The 27,620-nt window shown below is 45.1% G+C and overlaps 1 protein-coding gene across 1 annotated transcript; it reads left to right on the top strand.

The window, feature by feature from the left end:
- Window positions 1-1,597: 1,597 nt before the first annotated feature.
- LOC139933731 (rho guanine nucleotide exchange factor 26-like) lies at window positions 1,598-27,572 on the top strand. Its single transcript, XM_071927921.2, has 15 exons — window positions 1,598-1,799; window positions 2,380-4,007; window positions 4,676-4,727; window positions 4,974-5,116; window positions 7,786-7,842; window positions 8,357-8,517; window positions 11,617-11,769; window positions 12,432-12,561; window positions 13,281-13,355; window positions 13,922-14,011; window positions 14,740-14,894; window positions 20,073-20,282; window positions 25,699-25,769; window positions 25,988-26,092; window positions 26,529-27,572. Exons 2-15 carry the CDS (start codon window positions 2,499-2,501, stop codon window positions 26,669-26,671), a joined length of 3,054 nt encoding a protein of 1,017 aa, XP_071784022.1. The 5' UTR covers window positions 1,598-1,799; window positions 2,380-2,498; the 3' UTR covers window positions 26,672-27,572.
- The last annotated feature ends 48 nt before the right edge of the window (window positions 27,573-27,620 follow it).

The following is a 27,620-nucleotide window of genomic DNA, read 5'->3' on the forward strand; positions in this document are numbered from 1 at the left end:
TCCCTTCTATTGAGCACACTATTTCATTTCAGAAGCTGTTTCTATAACAACTACAGGTCTTACAATTACTCTGCTAAAATCCAGATGCTGTAGAGATGAGCATGGAAATTAAGAAGCTACATTTCGGTCTTTGAGCTGCATAGTTAACAGTATGTTTGCAGCCATAGAGGGAAGTGTAGTGATTGACCAGTTGTGACCAGTGTACCAAGAATAATTTATACCTAACTTATACCAAATATCTAATTTGTACTAATATGATTGTTTACTTCATGCAGTCTCTTATGTGTTTTTCTATCTATTTTAGCAGAAAAAGTATAGTAAGAGTATTATCCTGCATGGTAGTAATGGTATCATTGGCATGTCTAGGGTGACGCGTTAGACTTGGCGATGGCGCCCCTTAGCGGTCAAATAGGTGAACTACTGGCGCACCAGGGCCACACAGTGGCGCACTATCCATGCAGCATGGGTCGCAGTTTATACACCGCTCAGTTACTGAAGAAACTCATGGCAATTGTAGGCAAAACCGCAGGAGTATTCGTGTGGGTGGTTAAACTGAGTCTTTAGAAACTGGAGGGAGGGTTGTTATTTATGTGAATGTAATTAGAAAATAGTTTTGTTTTTTCTGCAGTGATATTCCATGAATTCATCTGCAGCCAAAAATTGCACAACACAGATTGGAATTAAAATCTATAAAATCAAGATCCACCCCTTATGTAAAAATAACAAGGCTATAGTAATCCTATAACACATTTTAGAAGCATAGGCTACTATATGTCACTGCAAAGCTATTTCAGTATAGGGATATTATAGGAATATTATAATACCATATATATATATATATATATATAGTACAATGAGGTCATTATAAAGTCAGTATTGAGTACCACAGACACACTATAAATCCTATGGGAATATTGTGTAATGGTCAGTACGCTTTTATTGGTTTATTTGGTCTATTTGCCTTTTATCATTGTTGTGTATTGCAATTGCGCCACAGAACACACGGTGGCGCGGAACATCAATAGCTCAATCACTTTCATAGCAAACATTTCAAGCCTACAAATCATTTGTGCAATTGTATGTCAACACTTGTAAACACATTTTAATCTTTGACTCATTCTCTATCTGCCCGGACCCTTAGACAAAAGAGTTCCCAATGTTTTCCATGACAACTGACCCCAAACAGATCCACATTGTGCAACACGGACTCCCATTTGACAATATTTTGTCCTTGGGAAAGCCATCTGGGGAGATTTTTATTGCTAAAGTTTGTGTGGATGGGGAAAGTGAAAACTATGATTACAATAGTCATTCTTGTGTAGCCTATTCTCTCATTTCACTAACTTTTAGTGAATGAAATGACAGTAAAAGTGAAACTGAACTATCTTTCATTTTCGTGGGGATCCCCCGGGCCCTGGACCCCACTTTCGTAAACACTGCCTCAGATTCTACTGAAGTGAGTGGAGTAACATGAACTTGGGAGCGTTGCTTCCCACTCTGGTTTGGTATTCCCGCTCCCCTCCCACCTCCTTCCCAACAGATAACTCCTCAGCAGACAGACAGACAGACAGCAGCAGCTCAGCTCAGTAGCGCTCAAACAACACACACGCATTTCCAGTAGTCGAACGCCGTGTTCTGTTGCTGTAACTTTGTTTTTCTCCGACTTTCTTTTGTGTTATTACCATACTGGATTTCAAACTAGGCTACCTAACTTTTGTTTTCGGTAAAAGAAGATTGTTTTCCCACAGCACAGGTACAATCATGACTACAGCGGGCAACAACGCATCGATTGATTAGAGGTAAGTTGTACCCACTTCAGAGACAATTAGCCTATTTAAGAAACGATTTCCCACGATTTCAGTTGTATCAGAAACGATTTACTGCGTTTTCCCTATCGAAAATAACTATTGCAATACTATAATACACTTTAGAAAAAGCAATAATTTTTTTAAGCAAAATTATAAACTCGTATGGGAATATCATAGTGATATTATAGGAGATTAAAATAATACTAGGTCACAATAAACTCACTAATGATCATCACAGACACACTTTAACTCCCTTTAGGAATATTAAGTTGGTTTTTCCTAACAAATAATATTTTGTCAGTTATGTTGAGTTTGTGCTTGTAAATAGGGCATTGCAGCACACTGAACAAATACAAAAGGATTATCACTTCAGTGGCTTGGCTTCCTTTGTTTGGAGTCCTTTAAACAACTTTTTCTATAATATTTTAAGTGTTTCCTAAGTTGTCTTGCTGAGCGTCTGTCCTCATACTAAATCTCTGTTAATGAGTAAACTTTGGGAATTTGGACACTGCACTAAGCGCTCCCTCTGGCTTTGATTCTGATTGATGTTCCTCTCTTTGTTTACCTCCAGGGGTCAGATCAGTTCTCTACAGGGCTGCAATGTTTGCACTGTGACCTGTAGGTTTGGACAGGGTTCTTCTGTGCCGTGAGACTGAGATACAGAAAATAGGACGCAGACACATCAGGACCATGGACGTCGGTAACGATGTGGATCTATCCAACAATAACATCCACCCGCTGTGGAAACGCCGCACAGACAACTGTAATGGCCCCCGGGACGCCAGCAAGCCCAAACCCCGACCCCTCAGTTACCAAATAGACGGGGTCGCGACGACGGACTTCCCTGTGGAGGACAAGTGTTCCTTTACCTTGAGCCAGCCTGCTGAGAGACTGGTGGCCACACCCACAGGCAGGAACACAGTGGTGTTGAAACACATTTTAAACAAACCCACCAGGAAGACCCGGGTGGTTCGCAGCATCAGCATCGGACACCTCTCTAACGGACGCTTCTCATTGCCCAAGTTCAAGTCAGACGATAGCAAATCGGCTTCACTGGACAACAGGGTGAGCAATGGAGGCTATGAGAGAGGGAAAGCTAACGGAGTCACAATGTGGCCCGATAAGCGTCTCCGGGACCCGCAGAAACGCATGTCCAGTCCGTTCACTCTGAGCTCCCAGAGGGACCAGATAGCTTTTGGAACGAGCTCGTCCCTGCCTGACGCTGTTCCCCCCGAACACTCCTCTCCTGTCCCGTCTCCCCACACCCCTAATAACAACAGCTATTACCACACCCTCCAGCACCCTCCCTCCCCTCCTTCACTCCATCCCTCTGCCCCCAGCCCCTCTCCCCCTGCCCGGCGTACCCCTACCCCCTCCCACAGCTCCACCTCGAGCATCCCCTCCCTCTCCTCCCTCACCTCCTCGGACCCCCCCACCCCACGCTCCTCGTCCCCAGCAGACAGAGGGCAGGCGGTCCAAAGACAGTCCTCATCCTCGCCTGCCTCCACCCAGGAAGCCAGGCATGCCTCTTCCTCCTCCTCCTCCTCCACCTCCACCTCACCCTCTCCTTCTCTCTCCCCATCCATCTCTCCCTCCATCGTCCTTAGCACCCACAGCCCGGCTGCCCTGAAGATGGGCACCCAGCAACTCATTCCCAAGGGCCTAGCGTGCGACAGTCGGCAGAGCAAGGCACCTCCCGCTGGGCCGCAAAGCCAAGGTTTTGGAGGGCTGCTGGGGTTGGACAACTCAAAGCGATCCTTGAAAGCCCTCAGCATGGTGGAGACAGGAGCCTTCTTTTCTACAGGAGGTTATGGGGGACACGGTGAGGGGGCGGATGGGGAGAGTGAGAGCCCAGGGACTCTGCGAAGGGGCCTGAGGAGTACGTCCTATAGGAGGGCGGTGGTGAGCGGGGTAGACCTAGAGGTCCCATCTCTAGACCCCAAGGCCCATCGGCTGTCCCAGCCTTTCCTCAAAGGACTACAGGAAGACGGGGATAAACCAGCACCCCCAGCCAGCCCAGCCAGCCCCGGCTCTGCCAAATCTGCCAGTCCTGGGACTGTCAACCCTACCAGCCCTGGGACAGCCAAGACTACCAGTCCTGGCTCTGCCAAACCTGCCAGTTCTGGGACAGCCAAGCCTGCCAGCCCTGGGACAGCCAAGCCTACCAGCACTGGGACAGCCAAGCCTGGGAAGAACAAGGTTGGTACACTTGCCGTGTCACACAGAGAATATAATATAGTAATATACATGCTTTACACAACGTGCTTTACAGAAGTGAAGTCAAAAATGAAACCAATTAGAGCATATTTCTCATCTGAAAAGCAATTTCCTAACGGCTGCCTGTTGCTGAACTCGACATTCAATGTGAAAGCATCAGCAATGTAAATATTTGTAAACTCAGGATCTTGAATTGTTGCTGTACCCAGATTCAAATTTCACAACTCAATAATAATAATGCATCAGATTTAGTTTTGATTGTGCTTTTCAGAGGTTCCTTTGCCTTGCTTTTCACTATTTGGGGGTCCATGATAAAGTCCATGATGTAAACTTACAACACAGGCAGAGAGTTCTGTGGAACAAACTTAGCCGCAGCAGCCATTAAGACTTGGCCTTACAAGGAGACAATGAATGCTGCTGTTGGGAGACATGAAGTAATGCTACACCACGTGCACACACACACACATACACAATGGCTCTGTAATTAGACAGGGGTCATTGGAAGAGGTCACTAGAATGGGCAAGGGTCATGGGCAGGTGACAGAGGTACACTGCCCCATGTCATTTTAAGCACGTGCACGCGTGTGTGTGCTTATGAATGGCGTGGTCCCTCGGAAGTAGTTCAAGTGATTACATTGTTTCTCTTTCAGAGTCCTGATAAGAAGAAAGGACTGACCAGTCAGAAGACGTTTGACAGTGAAGGTGAGAAACACCTTTACAGCCTTCTGTTTTGTTTTTACCACACTTTTCTTTCATCTCATTCTTTGTACACTTCCTGTCCTGACATAAACAGACAGAGAAGATATGTCCCTATCTGTTATTCCTTACGGCCATTGTGATCTCTCACTCTCAAACACTGTATGTTCCTGTTGTGCTGTTTTTTTCTGTCATAAAACTGTGTCTGACTCTGTGTGTGTGTGTGTGTGTGTGTGTGTGTGTTTTTTTCAGAGGAAGAGCTGTATCAGAATTACCAGGAGAAAGCCTTACACAATGACTCGGATGAGGATGCAGAGTCCAGGGAGCCCAAACCTGATAACCGTATCGTGGTGCAGTACAGGCCGATACGCATCACCTGGAGCCAGCTCAGTGTGGTCAGACATAACACACACACACACACACACACACACACACACACACTCATACAGATGGTAACTTCCACTCCTCTCCCTATATCTCTCTCTCTCTGTACATCCAGTACACAGACAAACATAAACACATAGTGCTGTGGTTGTGGGGGGTTGGAATGCCAGTGCTCTAAAGAATGCTGTCCTATCCGGTTTGGCAACAGTCCATACCCATCCTCCCTCTCTGTCTGTCTCTCTCTGCATCTCGCTATGTTTCCCGTTGGGAGTACAGGAGGATTTGATCCAGGACTGGGGTGGGAAGATGGACAGGACAGTCAGCCAGACCTACAGGAAGTCTTGCACTGCTGGGCACAATGCCAGTGTGTTGGCAAACTCTGGAGATTCGTCAGAGTGGAAATATGCGTAAAATGTTGCCTCTAGAGAGCACACTGGTGGCTCTACATTGCATAATATAGTTTAGGCTTGGAATGAAGGGTTAGAGGGATATAGAGGAAGAGAATGGGCTGATTTAGTTTTCTACTTAGGCATTCCCTTCTGTTTGTTCACCCTTATCTGGAACTGTTGAGGAGGGAAAGTGAGGGAGGAGAGACGGGAGAGACGGAGACAATGAGGTTTGATTCTAAAATTGCAGGGCAGAGAGATAGAGAATGATATGCACACAGGCTCAAATAAATGTAATAAATGAAGGGAAATTGGATTGAAACTGGAGAACATTCAGTAAATGGCTCCAGTCCCTTTTTGTTCCCCTGTATCTGTTTGTGTGTGTCAGCGAGACACAAAGGCGAAGGAGGAGGATTGGGCAGAAGCAGATGTTGTGACCACTGGGCAAAGTCGGCTCTCTCGTCCATTACAGCTGCTCTACAGCTGTGGATCTTTTAGTGTGACTGTGCTTGGCCAGACGGTACATGATGTAACACTGAGATTCTTCCTCTCTTTCTGATTTCATAGGAACTGCCCACATGAAAGATTTATGTTCCTGGTCTGACAGGAAATAAGCTTATTCCTAGTAAAGTAGATAGAAATTCAAGTGAAGCGGAGAACCAGATATACAAGGTGTCATCATCTCTTTCCTGCCTTTCAAACCAGTCTCCTCACACCTAGTCCCTCCCTTCCCGTCCCTTCCCTGAGGCACTTTTTGTTGACTAGGTTTTGATGACATGCCATGTCCCAGAAATGTGTTATTGGAATAATGCTGACCTGTATGTTCAGGAGGCGATGTAGCTGTCCTGGAGCGGCAGAATGCTAGAGTTGCCTGAAATTCTGTTAAACTAGCGTCAGTTTTGTGTTCTGTGATTTGCAAGGACACATGGCTTCAAGCTTTTGCCAAAGGGACCTTATCTGCTATTTGATGATAACGATACCTCATTGATTCTGTCTCAGTTACACCCAGTGAAACTGCAAAGCAGGCTGAAGTACAGTTGGCAGGAATGGGCAGCCCAGCAGATGGTTGCTAGGACACTAAAAACTTATACAGCCTTACAGTGATAGCCTACTTTGCTATAGGCTTATAGGAAATTAGAGGTTTGGCACAAGGGCAAGTGAGCAAGAAACAATAGAGAGGGTGCATGTGTGAAAGCAATGGAACGAAACCACAAGAGATGTTTAGTCTGCTGCAGGTCTGTTTGTTCTCAGTATTTGCCGAGGGCTGCAGGGCAGAAACTAGAGAGCAGGGAGAATCCTAGAGGAGCGGTATCACTTCCTTGTGCCTTAATAACATAGAAGACAGGATGAGCAGCAAGTGGAAGTGAGGAAAGACGGCTCGGGCTCTCGGGATGTTGCCTGCATAGAGGAACGGAGGATTAGAGGGAATAGAGCAAGGGTGGTTTTGTCAAGGGGCAGATGGGGTTTTGTCAAGGTATGCGGTAGGGTGCAAAGAAGAAAAAATGTGGGCTAATAATAATAGATTTGTTTGGAACTGTGGTGCTAAAAACTCTGAATGGTCCTAGAATGGCTATGAAAGAAGAGGCCAAAGTGTGTGTGTTTTTGTGTGTGAGTGCATTGCGTGTGACCTGGTAAAGCATTGGGTGAAACATGAGATGGACGTGTGGTTTTATTCCAGGGAGAGAGAGAGGGAACCATGCACCACCTTACCTTCACTCTTTTATTCAACCTTATTCAAATATTTCTCTGGACAAAATCAAACCAGCCACATACCAACACGCACATTCACTCTCATGTAAACCATATGCTTTCGGCCAAACTAGACACGCGAAACAGAAACAAGAGCTGTCCATTTAACATATATTATATATTATCGTGTATAAAAGATGTTCTATCCACAAATCCCCCATAGGATTTCTCATGTCTACACTCAAATCCCATCTCTCTTGAAGATCTTTCCCCTCCCCATTTCTAAAGCAGCGTCGTTCGGGCTTTATTCAGTTTGGTATGCAAAGTGCTCCTTTGTTAGCGTTGGGAGACAAGAAAGACACACACACACACACACACACACACACACACACACACACACACACACACACAGTAGCCAGCATGTCTGTAAATGCAAAGGGCCATTGGCCTTAGGAAACCTCTTAGGGCTCTCACCTCAATGTACTGAAGAGTAATCAGACAATTGTGACCTGGTATTTAGATGCCTTTTGAAATGTTTCTTCTTTCTATATTTTGTTTTAACCATTTTACTGAAACTTTCATTACAAACTGTGTTTTCTGTTTAGGTAAAGAAAAGTGGCCTGTCTGACAAACTGAGTCAGGAGGAACGCAAGAGGCAAGAGGTAGGAATCATATTTTACTTTTCATTTGGGCCAGAGTGCTCTGGCATTTATGAGAATAATCTAATTTGGGGCTACAGACACACACACATACACAGACACAGACACAGTGAAAAGTTACAAGGCATTAGTGGAGTATGGCTGTCCATTTGGTTGCTGTAAACTCCACCAGACCAATAAACAAAACCATTAAAGTGGAAGAACAGGAAACATGCACTGTAGCCAAATAAATCTGTAAAGCAAATGCATCTAAAAGGGAGGAGAAGGCCAGATGCTCTATACATAACAAATAAGTATCTGGATCCTCAACATATTAAGGAGAATGACGTAATTGATGAATAAAAGCAACCACAGATTGATAAAAATGCGTAGAGGCGCATGCCATTGCTCAACAGCATGCCAGAGACATGAATGTAGCATATAGGCATGTCAAGCATGTTCAGGATGGACCAGCCTTTTGAGTTTCCTTTCCCTTTTTCATCTCTCTCTCTTTCTTTCTCTCTCTTCCCTCCGCTAGGCCATCTTTGAGGTGATCTCTTCAGAACACTCCTATCTCCACAGTCTGGAGATCCTGATCCGCATGTTTAAGAACTCTGCAGAGCTCAGTGAGGCCATGACCAAGACTGAGCACCACCACCTCTTCTCAAACATCGCCGATGTCTGTGAGGCTAGCAAAAAGTATGTATATGTGTGTGTGTGTGTGTGTGTGTGTGCATTGACATGCCTGTAGATTTGCTTGGGCAGAACTATTGTGAGATGTGTACACTTGAATATACAGTATGTATCTTCATGGCTGGCGCCCTCTGTGTATATGTTTATGGGTCTTATTTTGGCATGCTGTGCTGATGTTAGCTGCAGTGATGACTGCTAAAATGTGGTGTTGTGTTTTTTTTGGCTGTTCCTACATGTTCTCTATCTGTATGTCAGTGTTTGGGATTTATGGTTTTGTGCTAATGAGCTGGATAATTTCTGATTTAACTGTAGGCTACTTAAAGTTGGTAGACCTCACGCATTCCAAGGGAGGTTTGTGTGTAAACACTCTTTATAGTGATACCATTCTTTAAGCCTGACGTTCTCCCTTCACTCAGAGTTGTTTTCAGTGTGAGGGATTGTGGGTAGGCAGTACAGTGCTATTTTCTGGTTGTATGTGAAGCCACGGTTCGTCTTGAAGACTGCACATGCTGATAGACGCAAAGCAGGGCCAGAGAAGAAGCGAGGGGCAAATGGAGGGAAACATCAAAGGAGAAAAGAACACATACATCATATTTGAGCTTATTCATGGTTGCAATATTAACACAAACATTCCTTGCTGCATGAGAGAGTTCAAAGGCAGGTTGGATGTGTCTGTTTTGTGCCTGTGTTTATGGGTGAGTGCATGTATGATGTATGTAAATGCAAGAGTCAGAATTGGCCTGGATGAGCCCTCTGTGTTTATCTGTCCATCATGATTTATAGTGTATGTCTGCAGACTGTTTATTGACTTTGGCTCATTTAGTTTAACCAGTTAGCCATTAACTTCCAAGGATCTTATAAACTCATGGAAACACTCATGCATAAGAGGCCATGAAAATCGAGAAGAGCCGCCTCAGCGATTAATGTCTTGGAACGGGCTGCCTTTGTACGAATAGGGATTGACAGGAAATGTTCTGACCCCATATGTTCTGTCTCAGGCCCTTCTATGAAGTCACTGTTCACTAGGGCAACAGTCTCAGGTCCTTCTATGAGGTCAGTATCCATTATGAAAATGGCCTCATGTCCCTCTATGAAGACACTGTTCACTATGGCAACAGTCTCAGTTTCTTCTATGAGGTCAGTATTCATTATAACTGCCTCAGGCCCTTCTATGAAGTCACTGTTCGCTATGGCAAAGATTTCAGGTACTTCTATGAGGTCAGTATCCATTATGATAATGGCCTCATGTCGCTCTATGAAGTCACTGTTCACTATGGCAACAGTCTCAGGTCCTTCTATGAGGTCAGTATTCATTATGATAACTGCCTCAGGTTCTTCTATAAAGTCACTGTTCACTATGGCAAAGAGTTAAGGTACTTCTATTAGGTCAGTGTCCATTGTGATAACGGCCTTAGGTCCTTCTATGAAGTCACTGTTCACAATGGCAAAGAGTTAAGGCCCTTATATGAAGGTGTGCATGTGTTTGAGAGAGGGAGAGAGAAATGCCTATACCTGTCTTCTCCTCTTGTTTATGTGGATCTATGTATATATGACTTAGCCATCATCACCGAGGCAAGAAAGCCTCTACAAATATGACTCCTTCTGAAGTGCATTGGGCTGGTGTGGATTGACATGGACAGTATTTGCATATCCACTTATGCCCTATTTGCATGCATGTGGGTTTGTGTGTGAACTCTTCTACCCTATTAGCTTAACTTGTATGTTCAGGCGTGTTGTAGCCGTGTTGTGTCGCTGGCCACATGTTTATGTGATACTGAACCCTGCCCACCTAAAAAACCTAGAATTGCAAATAAGAGAATATACAGTAGCCTGTAGCACTGGTTCTGCAAGATGTTTTACTTGTATCAGATAGTCAGGATTTGAATCTAGCCTCTCAGACAAACAAAACGACAGAAACAAACACTCCGCCCGCAGGCTCCTGTGGCCTAGTCTGTGTGTGTGGGAGGTGGGGTGGGGTGGGGTGGGGTGGGGTGGGGTGGGGGGGGGTGTTTGTTGGGTGGGAGGGCTGTTAAACATTTTATACGCAGGTGTTTTTCTGATCGTGTTTCTCAAGCAGCCGCAGGGTTTGACATACCTCATTTATTATCATAACACATTTTAGAACTGCGAGACAGAAAGTCAGAGAGAGGAGAGGAGGCTTTCCTGAGGGCTGATGTGCTTCGTCTTCCTCACTATGTGCCTTTCCTTTATGATTCTTTGCCTCCCAATGACATTTCTTTGTTCAGCAGCCTCGATCTGGGCATTCCCTCTCCTCCCTGCTTTGTCCCATCACCCTGTTTTACACCCCCACCCTCATCCCTCTTGACAGCATGCTGTTATTGGGGTCAGTGAGTGTTTCCCCAGGAGGGAGTGCGGCCTGAACTTGAGCACCCTTGACCTGTCAAAGGTCTGCATGCACCTTCAGGATAGGGGCTGGAGGGCAGGACATTGTGTGTGTGTGTGTGTGTGTGTGTGTGTGTGTTTTCTGTGTGCCATCATTAGTAAGGGCACAGTTCAAAGGGCATGGGGTCAGGCATGCGCACAAGGCTACATGGTCACAAGAAGTGTGTTATAATTTTAGCATTGTAGTAGAAACACAGGCTGTGTGTGTGTGTGGAAGGGTGTTGGGATAGTGTGTGTGTGGAAGGGTGTTGGGTCACTACAGGTGGCTTGGCAGATGAGCTGAAACTAGGTCTAACTGGTCAAGGTCAGCTTCCTGTGTCTGTGTGACCACTTCCTGTTTGTCACCTTGGATCACACACACACACACACACACACACACTAACTCGCTTGAAGTCGGTCATATGGCGTGCCGTTAAAGCAGCCATCTGGCCATGCTCAGGAAGAGGAAAGCCTTTGTGTTATGTGTTAATGGTGAGCGCTGTCTATTTTAGGAGGCGGAGGAGGAGTTCCTCTTTTGTGATCTTACAGTGGGGTTAGAAGAAAGGTGTTGGAGACACTTCCTGACTTTGTGTTTGTCAGTGTATCCTATATTTTCCCCAGTGTGGGATGACTTCAACAGTTTGGTGTTTCTGACTCAATCTTCTGCCATGTATTCCCTGGCATACTAACCCTAATTCGTTCACCACCTGTGCCTCTCTCTAGGTTCTTTAAGGAGCTGGAGGACAGACACCAGCAGAACATCGTGATCGATGACATCAGCGACATTGTCTACAAGCACGCCCAGTCCAACTTTGATCCCTATATCACATACTGCTCCAATGAGGTCTACCAGCAGAGAACCCTGCAGAGGCTAGTGTGAGTGAGAAAACACACATGCATTGTACACACACACACACACACACACACACACACACACACACACACACACACACACACACACACACACTAGGGCTGAAAGACAGAAAAATCGAATTGCGATTATTTGACAGAATATTGCAATTGCAGTATAAACTGTGATTCATATCATCTCAAGTTTTTCTTATCTCAAGTCTATATTTTTCTAAATTTTGTAAAAAAAATAAAAAAAATAAATAGATGTCAGTGTGCAGGATTTATGTTTGAGTATGATGGAAGGTGTTTACCAATATTGTACTTGATTCATGGACCAAAGATTACCCAGAGCTCTAAAAAAAAAAACGCCCCTCTCTCTTAAGCAATTAACTGCAGCCTCTGCGATTTGGAAATTGCAGAAGTTCTTATTGCGATTTGAATTTTTTTTTAGATGAATTCAGCTTTAACACACACACACGCACACACACGCACGCACACACACACGTACACCCTTATCGTATCATGATGGCTCAGATCCAGCATGCCTGTTCTGGTACTTTGAACCAGGGAACTCACTCTCCCTCTCCCTCTCCCTCTCCCTCTCTCGTTCCTTCTTCCTTCTCTCTATCTTCAATTTCTCCTCTTTCCCGCCTCTTTCCCGAATCTCCCCCCCTCCTCCCCCACAGGTCGAAGAGTCCAGTGTTTAAGGAGGTGCTGACCAGGATAGAAGGCCACCCAGACTGCAGGAACCTCCCCATGATCTCCTTCCTCATCCTGCCTATGCAGAGAATCACCCGCCTGCCGCTGCTCATGGACGTGAGTGCAGTCATGACACGGCCTGAGCTTTAGAATGAGTAGACTTTGACTCTTATGTAATAATTTGGATTTGTTTACTCATACTTCCCCTCTCTTTCCTCCTCATTCTCCCTATCCGATATCTGATACCAGTTTTTTTCTTTCTGCATTGAATCCTTCATTCTCCTTTTCCTATAACCGGGCCACACACGCACACACACGCAACTCATCAACATATCATGTGTTCTTTCAATTCCTCCGACCTCAAAAAATTTTGGTTGACCTTCCTTCATTCCTCCATTTTCCAAACTGCTTTAACTTGGATCTGTTCCTCCTTCCGCCTTTTAACACTCTTTTTTTTTTTTTTTTTTTCACTCCCCTTGGCGCTGCAACCTCCTATCCCTACTGTGCCTCCCTCTCTTCCTCTCTGTCTGCTTTCATCCCCCTCGCTCCCATCCTCCGTCAGTGTCTCCCCGGGGACTCTGGGGTTTAAGCTTGTGCGCTCGGAGGCATTTGGATCCTGAGAAAGTTTGGGTTGTATTCTCCGGTTCCCATCGCTTTACTCAGGCTTCAATATTTCATCAGGCTTTTGACGGAGCTCAGTGTGCCTTGAGTTGATGCCTGCATGGGTTCAATGAATTGCTGAATTTGTCGGTGCATGAATGTGTGTAAGTGGTTGTCTGTTAAAGGTTAAAGAATCGGTGTACCTGACACACGTGCCATCTTTCCCTCTCTTGCAGACAATTTGTCAGAAGACCCCTAAAGACTCCGCTCAATACGAGGAGTGTAAGAGGGCTTTACAAGCAGTCAGCAAGGTTAGTGGGTGCAAGGAGTCAACTAGGGATGTCCTGTTACACACACACACCCTCATTCTGGCTTTTATCTTTTTTAGATATTCAGATTTTGGTATCACTTTCATATCTATCTTTACATAAATCATGGCTCTACATGTTCTTGTAGAGCCTTAGGAGACTAAGACAAGGCCTGAAATACTAAGCAAAACATGACCGAGGGGTGATTTGAAGGGGGTGAAGCAATTGTGTCCTATTTGATATTATATATTAAAGGTGCAGTCGTTTTAGTAGTAGAAATAAGTAAAATCTTCCTGCCCTTCATCCCCTTGATAGATTTGAGCAAATTGACCCCTAACAGCAAGACGTAGTTTAATATTCTTGAAAAGTAAACTATACATTGATTTATTCTCCTTCTTCACTTTATCCTTCACAATGTATCAGTGTAACATGTTTTTGTATTATGTCTGTTTTTGTATAATTCCCCTGTGTATTAGAAGTTAAACATGCACGGAAAATGTATAAGGAAAAAAGCAGAGTCAGGAAAGTTGCCTTTAACAATCTGTGTGTGTGTGTGTGTGTGTGTCCAGGTGGTGAGGAAGTGTAATGAAGGAGCTCGCACCATGGAGAGAACAGAGATGATGTACACCATCAACTCTCAGCTGGAGTTCAAGATCAAGGTATGCATGCTGGGTAAAATACATCACAGCCAATAAACGCAATACAACACAATGCTGGTGACATACTCCTCTGAAGTTTCTCTTTCTTTTTCTCACTCTCTCAATTTTAAATAAGTGCTTACACTCACACATCGAAGGAGATTTAGCTAGCACATACACCGCGATATTCACAAGATCTTTCCCATGGATTCTCTTTGGAACACACACTCATTCTTGTTAACAATTGTCATGAACAAGCTGACAAGTGTGTATGACAAGTATGTGAAGCATGGGCTCAAGAGTCTGTTCCCGCAGCCATGCACAGACACACACACACACACACACACACATGCAGTAAGACGTAGACGCCACGGTCAGTCACTTGGCGAGTCCCTACACACACATGCACACAGAGCTTAGCAAGCCCAAGTGTGTGTGGAAGGAGTGTGGGAAATAACTGTTGGCACATTTGGGATTCACAGATGTCTAGTGAACATACTCTCAGTCTGCATAACCAGCTGTTGACACGCATGCACACAGACACACACACACAGACACACACGCACACACAGCTTAACTGCAGATGAAAGCCGAACCAAAAGAGTGTGATTTATAGTGTTTCCTGACAGAAACACAGCTTTTTCTCTTTAAATACGTTATCATTTTGTTAGTATTTTTTTTTCTTTTCCTGTTCATCTCATCCTCTTTTGCCCTCTCTTTTTTCCCTCTCCCTCTGTCCACCCCTCCAGCCTTTCCCCCTTGTCTCGTCTTCCCGGTGGATGGTGAAGAGAGGAGAACTGACGGCCTTCGTGGAGGAAAATGGCATCTTCCTTAAGCGGACGTCACGGCAACAGGTCTATTTCTTCCTCTTCAATGACGTCCTCATCGTCACCAGGAAGAAGAGGTGGGTCTCTCTCACAACATTCACCGCTAGCCTAACTGACATCACAGCAGACTGTCGGACAGGGTCGACTCTGTCGACTCCGGCATGTGTATGTGTGTGTGTGTGTGAACGCCTGTGTGGCGTTCTTCTGTGTCTCTGTGTGTGTTTGATTTAGCTGGTTTGAGTGTGGCCTTGACATGCAGGCTTTGCTCATAACTCACCTGTTCCGACATGTTGAAGGTGAAAGTGTAACCGTAAGCCCTTGGTTTCTATTGTGTGCAAGCGTGTGAACCGCATATGGCCAAGACCCTAAGCACAGGGTGTGTGACATTATCTCCTTTATCCTCATGTTTTGACTTGTCCTGGGACATGAGCCTGTTTGGTTGTTTGTTTAGAGTGGTTAAAAAGGCTATTCTAGGGTATCCATGCTGAAAGGAAAGCAAAACAACTGAAATGTGAAATGACAAGACTAACACAAAGCACATGACTATTATGGCATTGAAGTCATTATCAACAGGGTAAAGAGGAGAGAAAGATTTTTGAAAAATGAGAGGGAATAGAGCAGATGCATTGTGCTATCGGACTAATCTTCAACACTGTACCCTCCTTCACAGGTGTATATTATGCTGAACAGGTGCAGGTTACCTAATAATTATACTACCTGAACCTGCTGTAGCTTAGCCTCATCAGTCTGTACCGTTTTTCTGTATGTAGTAGAGATTGGAACATGTGCGTGTGCCGTGACTCTTTTGGGGCTAGTGGAGCTGCTCATTGTCAACCTGTCAGAAAGTTTGTTTCCCCCCCTGTTTCCTCTAGTTTCGGGCAACATGGAGAAGCAAGCCATAAAGAGGACTTCCTTGAAATGATGTGGTTTTCATTTGCGTGTGTGTTTGTGTGGGTGTGTGCGCGCACAAGTGTGTCTATTTTTGCTAGAAAAAATCCTTTCCCCTCCATTTCCCTCTGTGTCTGGAACTGATTGTCCCGCCACTCGCTACTCAGAATTCCAAAGAATCATAAAAACATTCCATAAGATATTTTTCTGGGAATCCGATCTGGGACGGCAGACTCCAGCAGTGTGTGGTGTCAGGCCTGTGTTTGGAAGAGGGATTTGGGAAAGGGAGTGCTCCGGAATCAGAGTGTGTGTATATGTGTGTGTGTGTATATGTGTGTGTATGTGTGTGTGACTATGAGTGAGAGAAGCTGTTATAATATTGGTTTGTTCTGCGGAGGCACGGGAGCCCTGCTGTGGCACGCTACTCTACTGCACTCCATCTGCAGGAACCAAAACAAAAACACAGGAGGCTGGCCAGGCAAGGCCAGGTCACAGAACTAGACATAATGGCATAATCGCTCTTTCCCATTATAACTTGGGGGAGACGCACCTTGCTATCAAAAGCAAGTTGTGTGCTTGAATCCTTTCAGATACTTCTTGTCTCATTTTTCATAAGCTTAAATTTCTAGAATTACAATCAGCCAGTAGTGAGGAGAGCAAAGGTCAAAGGCACAGTGCCCACACAGTAGAGGGAACTGATATTCCTGTGTCCCTAGAATATTTATGTATATTTGGCCATATATCCAGGAGAAAGAAACCACAACATTTGTGTTATCTAGGGCTGCAACTAATGACTATTTTCATTATTCATTAATCTATCATTTAGATTATTTAGTCTATAACATGTCAAAAATAACAACAAATGCCCATCACAAGTTACCAGAGCCCAAAGTGATGTCTTAAAATTTGTGAAGCTGAAATCAGTAAATGTTTGGCACTTTTACTTGATAAATGACTAAAATGATGAATCGATTACCGTAATTATAATCAATTGATTTTCTGTCGATCTTGATTTTCCGTCGATCGACTCATCGATTAATCAACTAATCGTCTCAGCACTAGTGTTATGCTGTGTTCCTCTAGACTAGGTCCTGCTAGGTTAGTGTCCTGTCAAACCAGGCTACGCTCAGTTAGCGTTGGCTCAGAGGAACACTTACATAACACTGAGTCCACACCAGCTGGCTTCCCTCCCATCTTTACTTCCACCCTTTTTCCTCTGTGATGCTGGGCATCATCTAACCAGTGTTATTGTTGAGGTTGAGCTTTCCATCTCTCTCACTCTCTGTGTTTTTCTCTTTCTATCCTCTGCCATCTTTTTTTGGCATTTGTAACTCCATTGGTTTTTGTCTATCCTCTTTTGTGTGTGTGCTTCTCAATTATGTGAGTGTGTGTCATCCCAACACGCTCTGTTCTAGGTTGTGTTTTTTTTTCTCTTTCTGTTTGTTTGACTAGGCCACAGTCTCAACACTCCCACTTTGCACCAGGACATTGTGCTCTAATGGTGTGTGTGTTTGTGCGCGTATGTGTGTGTGGGCGTGCTCGCAACTGTGCATGCCTGTCTGCATGCTTGACTGGACTTCTATCTCAATATCCTCTCTCTGTGGACAGTATCTGAATATTTGTGTGCGCTTGTGTGTTGTATAACTGGTTGTACAGTAGCTGGAAGCTGGTACAGTTGTGATGATGTGTGCTGGATGCCTGCGCTATCTCTGACAGCTGCGTAGTTCTCACTCCAGCAAGGTTTGTGTGTGTTTTCTGTGGAAGTAGCTGGTGAGAAGGCCTTTGCCCTATTCTTGCTATTTTTCATGCCTCTCTTGCACGTTTCTCCTCTGTTACCACCCAAACGTTTTCCTACCTTCATTCCTCTATTTAGTGATAATGCAGACACCCAACTACCCACCTCCCACACACAAGCAAACCCCACAAACATGTAGAATCCCCACCCATCCCATTCCACAGTGTAGTGTAAATGGCATTCCAGACGTTTTAGCCCACAGGGCTGTCAGGAGCTGTGCGTTAGGGCTGTTTTAGACCAAAACGCTGAGTACCCCAAAACTCATCCGACACTCTGTCGTTGAAACACAGGCCCAGACACGTTTGTGGTAAGAACACATGAACTTCAAGTTTATGTCAAGGACTCCAGTGCAGAAACGGTCTAAACTTGATGACTCTTCCCACAGCTCTCGTGTCCCATGTAAGCTTCTGACTTAAAATCAGAAGAGACAGTAGGAGTATTTTATAACAGTAGAGCTGATTGAAAATAAGCTGAGAAAGTAGGGCTGTGATGTAGCAGAGGTTTAGCATCAGGTCAGACAGCCTGCTTAGTCTGCTGCAGAGAGCAGCATGTGGTTACAGTTGAGATGCAGCTTCAGTGTAAAGAGTCTGTCTTCGATCTTGTTCTTCCAATTTATTCTTGCTTTGCTCTCCTGTCTATATCTCTTCCAGGCCACTCTCCTTTTCCTTTCCACTCCCTCTACTTTTATCTGATTTATCTCTCCCTGTACTTTCTTCCTACTCCTCCAAGAAGTCTGATTGGTTGCGGGCAGCGGGCTTTGACTTGATTGATTGGTGGACAGTGGGGGCTGATGGGTAACAGTCGAGCCCTGTTGAGAACCTCCCAACCGTGACCAGATTCTCTAACCAGTCATGACAAGAGACCCCAGAGTCCAAAGTGTGTGTGTGTGTGAGAGAGAGGGAGAGAGAGAGAGAGAGAGAGAGTTCACTACTAGCCTACTTGTTTCTGCTACCTTTCGTCCTGCTCATATGTGTGTGTGTGTGTAGCATGCATGTGTGATGTCCACATGCTGGCTTATAAGAAGCTAGTTCCCTGTCCAATAGCCTCGTGGCCTGGCTGCTGATCCAGACTCCTGGATGATGAAACACAGGTGAGCTGGAGTTCAGCTCCTGTGATGTGAACCACTATGAAAACATATACACTCCCTCCTGGTACAGTGTGGCATTAGAGGTCCCGTGGGAGAGAGGTCCCATGCTTCACAATGAGTTCCAGATGTCTCCAACTAACAGCGAGTACTGTTGGACACAGGGTCATGATTAGGTCCAGGTGCTTCATGGGAAATGTAGGCATGTGTTAAGAGTCCAGAGGGCAGCATGTGATCTGTAGACAGTTCAGTGTTTGGACTCTTGGCTGCCATAGAAGCTGAGACAAAACGTCATTAGGAGGACCCATTTTCCTATTCTTTCTACGGTCCTCTCTACTGAATTTAGCCTCAATTCTTTTTTTTTTGTTCTTAACCTTTATTAATCCAGGGAAACTTGATTAAGCACATGGTCTTTTTCAGCTTCGCTCTGCTTCTCAGGGTTTGAATTGCAGAAGTGCCAGGGGGAAAAGAGACCGCAGCTCCCCTGAAAGCAATAAAAGTTTAAATTTGGTGGATGTGGGAGAGGGGGAGGTTCATAAAAATAATAAGCAGTAACCATTCTGTTATTGATTTCAAATGCAACTTGTACTCAGTGATTAATTTTACAGCAAGATAAAATCTAACTCCAAAAGGAACACAGCGGTCCAATCTCTCTCCTCCTAGAAGGTAAATCCAGTCTCAGTTTTGTTTTGGAATTAGATGTGCTGGACTGATTTGTGTGTGTTCGTCTGTGACTAACTGCCTTGACTGGCGGGGGCATACAGTGTTTTGAGCAAATTTTTATAGCGAGTCCATTTGACTGTCAGACATCGGATGTGAGTTTGTACCGTTGCCATGTAGTCGAGGTGATATTCAGTCTGTATCTTTACCTAATTGATGCAGATGTGCAGCAATATTCATGTGTTTTACGTGTGTGTGTGTGTGTATATACAGTATGTGTATTGCATTGCCATGTAGGAGAAATATTTTTCTTAGTATGTGTCTGAATGGTGTTGTGATGCGTGCATCAACTGCTGATGCACCGCCCTCCCCTCCCTTTAGAGACCTCGAACCCTGCTGCTTCTCCTTCATATAGTTCCACACATTTGCCCCTGGGAGCTGTTCAGTACAACCACACTGCTGTCGACTACTGTTGACTATTAAGTAGCTCCACTAGAGCAGTTGGGGGTTAAGTAGCTTGTTCAAGGGCACCTCGATGATAGTTGTTTAAGGAGGGGAGAGTGTTTCTCATTCACTATCCCAACCTTCCAGCCACAAGCCTACTTGCTGCTCCAGCACTGTCGCTCATTTACATATAAATCTGTCTTGATTTGACTTGGGTGAGTGCCAGTAAATTAGAAGCAGAAGCAGTTTTAATGTTTTATGCCATGATTTTAGCTTGAATACATGAAATTAAATCTTATTTTTCTTTCCCTCCCTCTCTCTGTCTCTCTCTCTCTCTCTCTCTCTCTCTCCCTCCCTCCCTCCCTCCCTCCCTCCCTCCCTCAGTGAGGACAGCTATACAGTAATAGACTATGCCCTGCGGGACCAGATCTGGGTGGGGCCTTGCCAGCCCGAGGATCTCAACCTGTCTCCAGTCAGAACCACCGCCAGCATGCTGAGCTCACGGCAGGCCGGCGCCAACCATCTCTTCCGACTGCGTTTCCGTAGCAACCACTCCGGTGAAAAGGTGCCCATGATCCTGGGGGCGGAGTTGATGTGAGTGCTTCATTCTGCGACCTTTGATCCTCTTAACTGCGCCTTTTTTTTTTGTTGTTTCACATAAGTTCATGTACAGATTTAAAATCAGATCCACTGATAGTTGAAGGGTGAACACTCTCTTTATCTTCTGCTGTATTGCTTTCTACCTCTCAGTCTGTCTTCTCTCTTTATCTTCATAACACATTGTTACCACTGCATGTCTGTCTCTACATTCTTTTCAACCTCTTTTTGTCCTGACAACAATATGGAAATCCACATGGCTTTATGCCCATATAGTGAGGTATGGGAGATTGTAGGTTTAGTGTGTTGGCTGCCAGTCAAGTGCATCTGTGTGTGTGTGTGTGTGTGTGTGTGTGTGTGTGTGTGTGTGTGTGTCTGTCACTGCTGTCCTTCCCAGTCCCATCAGGACAGTAGAGTCACTCCACATCTTTTGTCAAAGGCTGAAAACTCATCTCTTCAGAAAACAGTTCATGTCCTCCTCTTCCCCCTGAATCAGATCCCCACTCCCTTATCTTTCTCCTCTATTCGCTCTAATATGCTTTTAACTTGAAGTAAAGAAAAATCTCTTTAATCTCTTTATCTTTTTCTCTTAGGCATCTTAGTAGCAATTCTCTTTCTTGACCATTATAGGTCACAGGAATATTTTGTTACATCTGTTCTTAAGGTATTATGGCTCTGACCTTTACTATTGGTTGTTTTGTAGGTGATCTTGGAACTGAAGCTTATTCTACCATTGCACTGTTGCACCAGATAATTGTTTTTTTGACCAGATAATTGCTTATTGTTGAGTCGGCATCTTCAAACACAATGATCTCCCCAGGGAAAACAACTCTCTCTGTTTAAAATCTCGGTTTGTGCCGAAACTTTTGTAGTGGGTGTGCAGCGTAAATGATTACTCACACATCTGACCTAGAAATACTGTATAATCAGCTTGTTTTTAACTTCCTTGAAATTCAGGCCTTTGGCTGCGTTGGTAGCCATCCATTCCATCTCTCTTTGTACAGCAAATGGACTGAGAAACAAGGCTGTTTAGATAGATTATATAACCCACATAAACAAAGGGATCTGTCATATATTGGGCTTCATACGGGGTGTGTTTGTTCTATTTAGCGTTTGTAAATGAACCGGGATTGTAACCCTCTCGGTCATGTGCACGCACTTCCACGAATGCGCGCGCACACACACACACTCAGCTTTCACTGTAATTATTTGCTGTGGTTCAAGGGTTTGTTAAGGAGTGTTTTCATACGCACAGGGCCTGTTCCTCCTCATTCCTCTGCAGTCTGCGAACCTCCCTCACTATTCTCTTTACAGGAGCTGCCCTGTGCAAAACTCTGCCTTTGAATGTTTCTCATCTTTTTTCTAGTTTGAAATAGCCAAGAGACACTCAACTTTGGAAGGAACAATTCTGTGTCCGTGTCCTGTAGAACACTATTGAAAATTAGAACTAGTCTTCTTATTGAACAGCAATCCGCACCACTGATATTAGCCGGCCAGGTTGTTGCTGAGTGGAATGCTTGACAAAGAGAGAGAGGTAATAGTGTTAAGTGTGACTGTCCTGGGCCTGCAGCATGTAGGAGCCAGCCTGATTGACCTGACTCAAATGCGCTCCCCGCTGAGCCTTAGATTCTGCCCTCGTACACATGCGGGGGTCTCCTCTAACTGCCCCCGCTGTCTAGTGTGTGTGTGTTGCTCTGGAAAGCCCCTAGACTCCTTTGAAAGCTTGGGTTTGGGGCCCCCGGCTGAGATGATTTGTGTGTGTGTGTGTGTGTGTGTGTGCGGGTGCAGTACTCCACTCACTGTAGTACTGAATGGGCTGGGGAGAGGAGCCCCTGGCGACCGTCCATTGTTACAGTGGTTGCTAGGCATTGTTACAGTGGTTGCCTAGCAGCGGCCCATTGTTGAACGGTCTAGTTCCCATGACTCGCCCCGCCCCCCACCCCCGCCCCATTCCCCCCCCTCCCCGGCCCTTCATCACAGTCCCGTGTCTCATCTGCTAAGACAGTAGCCAATGTACGGTCTTTCTTTTTGATGACTACAGAATAACTTCCACTTCCTCCATCCATTCATCCCAAATTAGTGATCTAACCTAACATGACACGTGGAAGTGGCATTGCATTAGCCAGCCCGGTCCGGTCATCTATCAGAGGTAATGAAGTAGAGCGGAGGAGTAAAGCATGGTTCAAGGGTATTGAGGCTCAATCAGAAGTTGCCATACAGGTGGAGAAATGAAGTGCTGCTGAAGTGGCAGCATTTGGGGTTCAGATGTGAAATTTTAGAGATTGACTTCTGTTTGTTAGTCTCTGTTTATGGTTGTGCCTTCAGCTCCTGTCGTTCCTCTACCTGCCGACTTGAGCTGACGGCCTACCTGTGTCTGTGTGTCAGTGAGGGTAGTGGCAGGATCGCAGAGGAGTGTGTGTGGTCTTGGATGTAGAACTACCCCAGGCCGCTCGTTTGGCATTGACCACAGCAGTGACATAATAAGTGAGGAATTCAGACGGACAGCTGGATTGGAGATGGCACAAGGAGGCCTGTGTGCTCGGTCTCAGACAGTCTCTCTGGCATTGTTTTTGATTTTCCTCTTTCTGTGTATATGTCTGTGTCCTCTTCCAGTTCTGTGCATCCTCTGTTTGGTGTGAGTGTGAGTGTGCCTTCTTCGTGACCCTGATGTTGTGTCCTGTCCAGTGAGTCAGTGAATAGCGCTTCTCTATTAGGGGAACAGAGCAGCCACAGAGGTCTGCAGCAAAACAACTCTTAGTCAGATACACGGCCATAATACAAAGCAGCACTGGTTACATAACCGGAGGAGGGAGTGTGTACTTCTATTGCACACTTTGGCATTGTTGTGGAGTTTCATACTGTGTCTGCTTTCGTTTATGTGATGGAGAAACTGGCTGATGGGAATCGTTCCCTCTGTCTGGGAGTTTCCCTGGCTAGTCTGCTTAGGGCAGAGAGATGTAGTGTTTTTGTCCCTGTAGTGGGAATTGTACCGGAATACCGTTCTGACCTGCGGTTAAGTGGAAAGAAGGGAACTTGGTTGAGGGCAAACAAATAGACAGGAGAGAACAGAAAAGGTCAGCAGGGGGAGAGATAACACTGAAACGAGATGAATAACAGTGGTCTGGTAGTGATTTTAAGTTGGCAGAGGAGGGAGAGATAGAAAGTGGCTGTCATCACTCTTTCGCTGGCTGTGTGAAAGAGGTTTTACAGTGCGGCCAAGCCTCCTCTTTTCAGAGGTGAAATGGGAACCTTTGACAATGGAGTTATGATGTTTGGCTTTTTCCTGTTCTCAGGGATGAATGGTTAAAGGTAGAAAGGTTCACTACCATGAATAGACTGATCCTGCACAGACCCATTTTCATCTAGAGGGGAAGGGGGCAAACACCTGCTGTTTGCGCACATGCACTATTCACATGCCTGCATGTACACACACACACACACACACACACACACACACACACACACACACACACACACACAAACTGTTTGAGAGCTGTTTTTTACCTGAGCCCCTTTTGGTATGTGCCTCACATTCCACAGATAACCATTAAGTGTCTCTCACACACATGTGTGTGCCTGTTTGTGGCTGTGTGTGTTCCAGCAGTGGTGTACTCAATGAATTGGAAGAGTGTACATTTAGTGCACAGTTTTATACATACAGTATCTCAGCTGTTTCAGCGTGAGAATGCAACCTGTCATGATGGTGTGTATGTGTGTATTGAACGTGCACATGTATCTGTCGGCATGTGTGTCCAGCTGTCAAGAGCAATGACTAACAGCTGCCTTTCCCACATGAGAGTAGCTCGGATGTAGGACTTGCACATTCCATATAGAGAAGTAGCCAGGCCTAGTTTAACATGATGATTGCCTTTATGAGGTTCATCGAAGCAAATCATTTCTCACACTTATGTATGTGTTCACCTCAATCTCATTCCCTTTATGTAAGTTTGTGTGCAGTCATATTGATCACATGATTTTTCAGTGTTATCAGCTACCACACTGTGTTTAGGGCCTGTAAAAAGGGCGGGGAAGAACAGGAAATGAGATATATTATCGACCGCAGTGGTGGTTGTATCCCAAAACTCACCAGTAACCTTCACTATTTTACCCAGCCAAATGTTTAGCATAGAATAGGACCTCCAAATGATGGTTGGTTGCCTTCCAAAGTCGGTGGTAGAGTGGACAGAAACATAAAATATTATATAAAAAATAACATAAACATAACATAAACATAAAAAAATAAACATAAAAAAAATATATATTCTAAATAGCAGTAGCATTACTAAATGTACTATAAGATGTGCTGGAGTCAAAGCACCTGGCCCACGTTACTTTGGCAGGTGACCTTTGTAATGTCAATCAAGACTATAAACTTTTATCATCCAATTCCAAAAGTCACGCTATATATAGTCTTAGTGTTGCATTGCGGGAACACACCGATGGTTATATCATTTTATAGTGATATTGTAACCAATTAGTTGCTGAGGGATGACGTGAGCTAGCATTTACGGTTCATATGCCCCAATTCAGGCCAGAAGAGAATGTGTACAATGGGAACACAGTGATTGAGGTCTGACTCATGGAACATGTCTCTTTGAGGTCCCATTTAGGCCTTGTTGAGAAGTTTCCCCTCGGTGCATGTCCTATCTATCTGCATGGCGCGGGCCAATGGTGCTGAGTCACCGAGGGCATTAGACTGAGATGGTAACCCCCTCTCTCCCTTAGCTTTCTTTTCCCACCCCGCTTTTCTCTCTCCCTCTCTTGTTCTTTCTAGTCTCTCTGTGAGCTGTGAACAGGTGAAATGAGAGGTAGAGTTTCGTGGAATCTGACCCGCGTCTCCACCCACTCTTTCTTTCTGTCTGCCATGCATGCACACACACACACACACACACACACACACACACAAACAAGAGAGAGAGAGAGAAAGCAAAAGCAGGTCTGTCCCCTCCTGAGAATCAGCCTTTGTCCCTGTTCTGCTCAGTTCTCTCCGACTGAAAACACACCTCTGTTCTCTCACGGACGGGACAGGCAGGAGGGAGGGAAGTGAAAACTTGCAAGGCCACAAAACTACCCAGTCGTCTCAGTAGATGATCAACTGTTGCCCCTAGTGTGCATGCGATCCTGTGTTTTATTTGTTGTTGCTTGGTCCTCTTCGATTGTGAATGTCCTTTGTGTTTTTGTGTGTTCACGAAAGCAGCCGTGACTTCGCATTTGCCATGGCTGTTAAACAAAATCAATAGAATTAGACTCCTTCAAACAGAAGAGGAAAAAAGGCAGGTGAATAAATTAAGAAGTGACCAATGAGGACACATGGGGTGGGAGCTGTCACGTCAATGAAGACTCTCAGCTGCTCAGAACTGTTTAAGTGCTAGAAAATTATAGAAAATGTTGATGTGTTGTGTGTTTATTGTAGGAATGAGCGTGCTCGGTGGATCAGTGCCTTGGGCCAGAACATCAAAGATAAGAAGAACCAGGACAGAACCAGTGAGTCACACACACACACACACGCTTCCCCTTGCTAGGCTCCCTGACCTCCTCTCATTTGAGCCTATTGCACCACCTTGTGGTGGTTTGATCCAACTGTTTGCTCTCAAGATCTGTTTTACTGAACAAAAAGTCACACGTTAATTCAACATATTCAAATAAGGCCAATGCAAAAATAATTTGAAGTGATTTTTGAACTTGTGTGTGTGTTGTTCTAGATGCCATGCAGGTGGAGGTGACCAGGACTTACACAGCCAAGCAGCCAGATGAGCTGTCCTTGCAGGTGGCGGATGTGGTGCTGGTCTCACAGACTGTAGAAGATGGTATGTTGTTAGCTCTCTCTGCCTGTATCGCTCCCTCTTGTTCTATAGCTCCTTCTACATTTTCCACACCCTTTGTATTCCTATAATTGTGCACCTCTTATTCTATGCCTCCTTATACATATCCTTTCATCATGTTGACATGCTCTTTCACATTTATATACACTACTCATCCTTTTCAAGGCCGTCTACCTAAACTTCTGTAGACGTAAACGTTTGAAGATGCGGTTTTACACAGACACACACACACACGCAAGCACACAGAGGCCAAAGGTCATTTCTCTTTCGGTGTCCATGGCAACCGACTTTCATGTGTTAGGGGGATGAGAAGAACAGACGGCATTGAGCATCAAAAGCAGAGAGACCGTAATAGCACCAGGGAACACAACACATAATTCCATCTTTCAACACTGTGTCAATATAATCTCTCCTCTCTCAGGCTGGTACGAGGGCGAGCGACTGCGCGACGGCGAGAGAGGATGGTTCCTCGCCGAGTGCGCCGAACCAATCACGTGCCAGGCCACCATCGAGCGCAACATGCAGAGGATGGACCGCCTGCAGGGGGTAGAGACCAACGTGTGAGCCCGACAACCCAGAAAATACCCCAGCGGACTTTGTTAAGTTAAACCACGAAGAGCCTCCTCAGCTGCTGGTGACCCCGAGACCCACCAGTGGCCCGCGTTTTGAGCGATGAACCCCAACTAATGAGCTCCCTTTCACCCTTGACACCCTTTTAATAACATCAGTGACCTGCCTTCAGGGACCAATGCAGAATGAATGAAGGAGTTGTCCAGCAGTGAGTTGGGACTGGGCGTGTGCTGGCTGGACTCATTCTTTTCGGTGGGATATTACTCAGGTGGAACTGTAGAGCAAGCCGTGATTTGGCCTGCTGCTTTCTGTCCACTAAATATCAGGCATCGGTTGTCTATCATCCTCTTCAGCCTCTGCTTCCAAGCGAAGGCTGTATTCAGAAGAAAAGCAGGGGATGAACAAGAGACCAGTCCCTGTGTGGGAGGGACGGCTTGACAGTGGGATCTATCAAAATCATTCACTCTTTGGTCATCCACTGCCAAAGTGACTGCTTTCCGCCCTCCGCTACATAACAGCTATTAGTGTGAAATTTGTATATTTTGTCATGTTTCTCAAACATGTTTTCGGGTTGAAGTGATGTGCAATGTAATCATGAAACTACAGTGCCGCGAGAGGAGATAATCAGACCAAATAGAAGAGTGTGAAAATGACAGCAGCCCGGTTTCCGCTCTGTTTGAGGCTTAAGCCATGTGATTAGGATGTGTGCCAGTAACAGTGTAACTATGAAGATGCTGATTCTGAATGTTGGCTAGTGCAGAAGCTCTTGAAAAGGTTTCTGTAACATCTGAGGAACTGACGTGGCACACCTGGAACTTGTAAAGCTACCATTAGGATGATATTGACAACAGAATTGAATGTGATGTATGCTGAACTACAAATGAAAAGAAATTCATGCCATTTGTGATCTTTTTTGTACCCTGCTGTTTGTCTGTCATAATTT

The sequence above is a fragment of the Centroberyx gerrardi genome, chromosome 6 (assembly GCF_048128805.1).
Source record: "Centroberyx gerrardi isolate f3 chromosome 6, fCenGer3.hap1.cur.20231027, whole genome shotgun sequence".
In the NCBI taxonomy this organism is placed as follows: domain Eukaryota; kingdom Metazoa; phylum Chordata; class Actinopteri; order Beryciformes; family Berycidae; genus Centroberyx; species Centroberyx gerrardi.

Bases quoted from the DNA above. Each gene is read 5' to 3' on its own strand.
- LOC139933731 (XM_071927921.2), top strand. From the start codon at position 2,499: ATGGACGTCGGTAACGATGTGGATCTATCCAACAATAACATCCACCCG. The intron at 11,770-12,431 runs GTGAGTGAGAAA...CCTCCCCCACAG, and splicing joins AGAACCCTGCAGAGGCTAGT to GTCGAAGAGTCCAGTGTTTA. The intron at 14,012-14,739 runs GTATGCATGCTG...CCACCCCTCCAG, and splicing joins AGCTGGAGTTCAAGATCAAG to CCTTTCCCCCTTGTCTCGTC.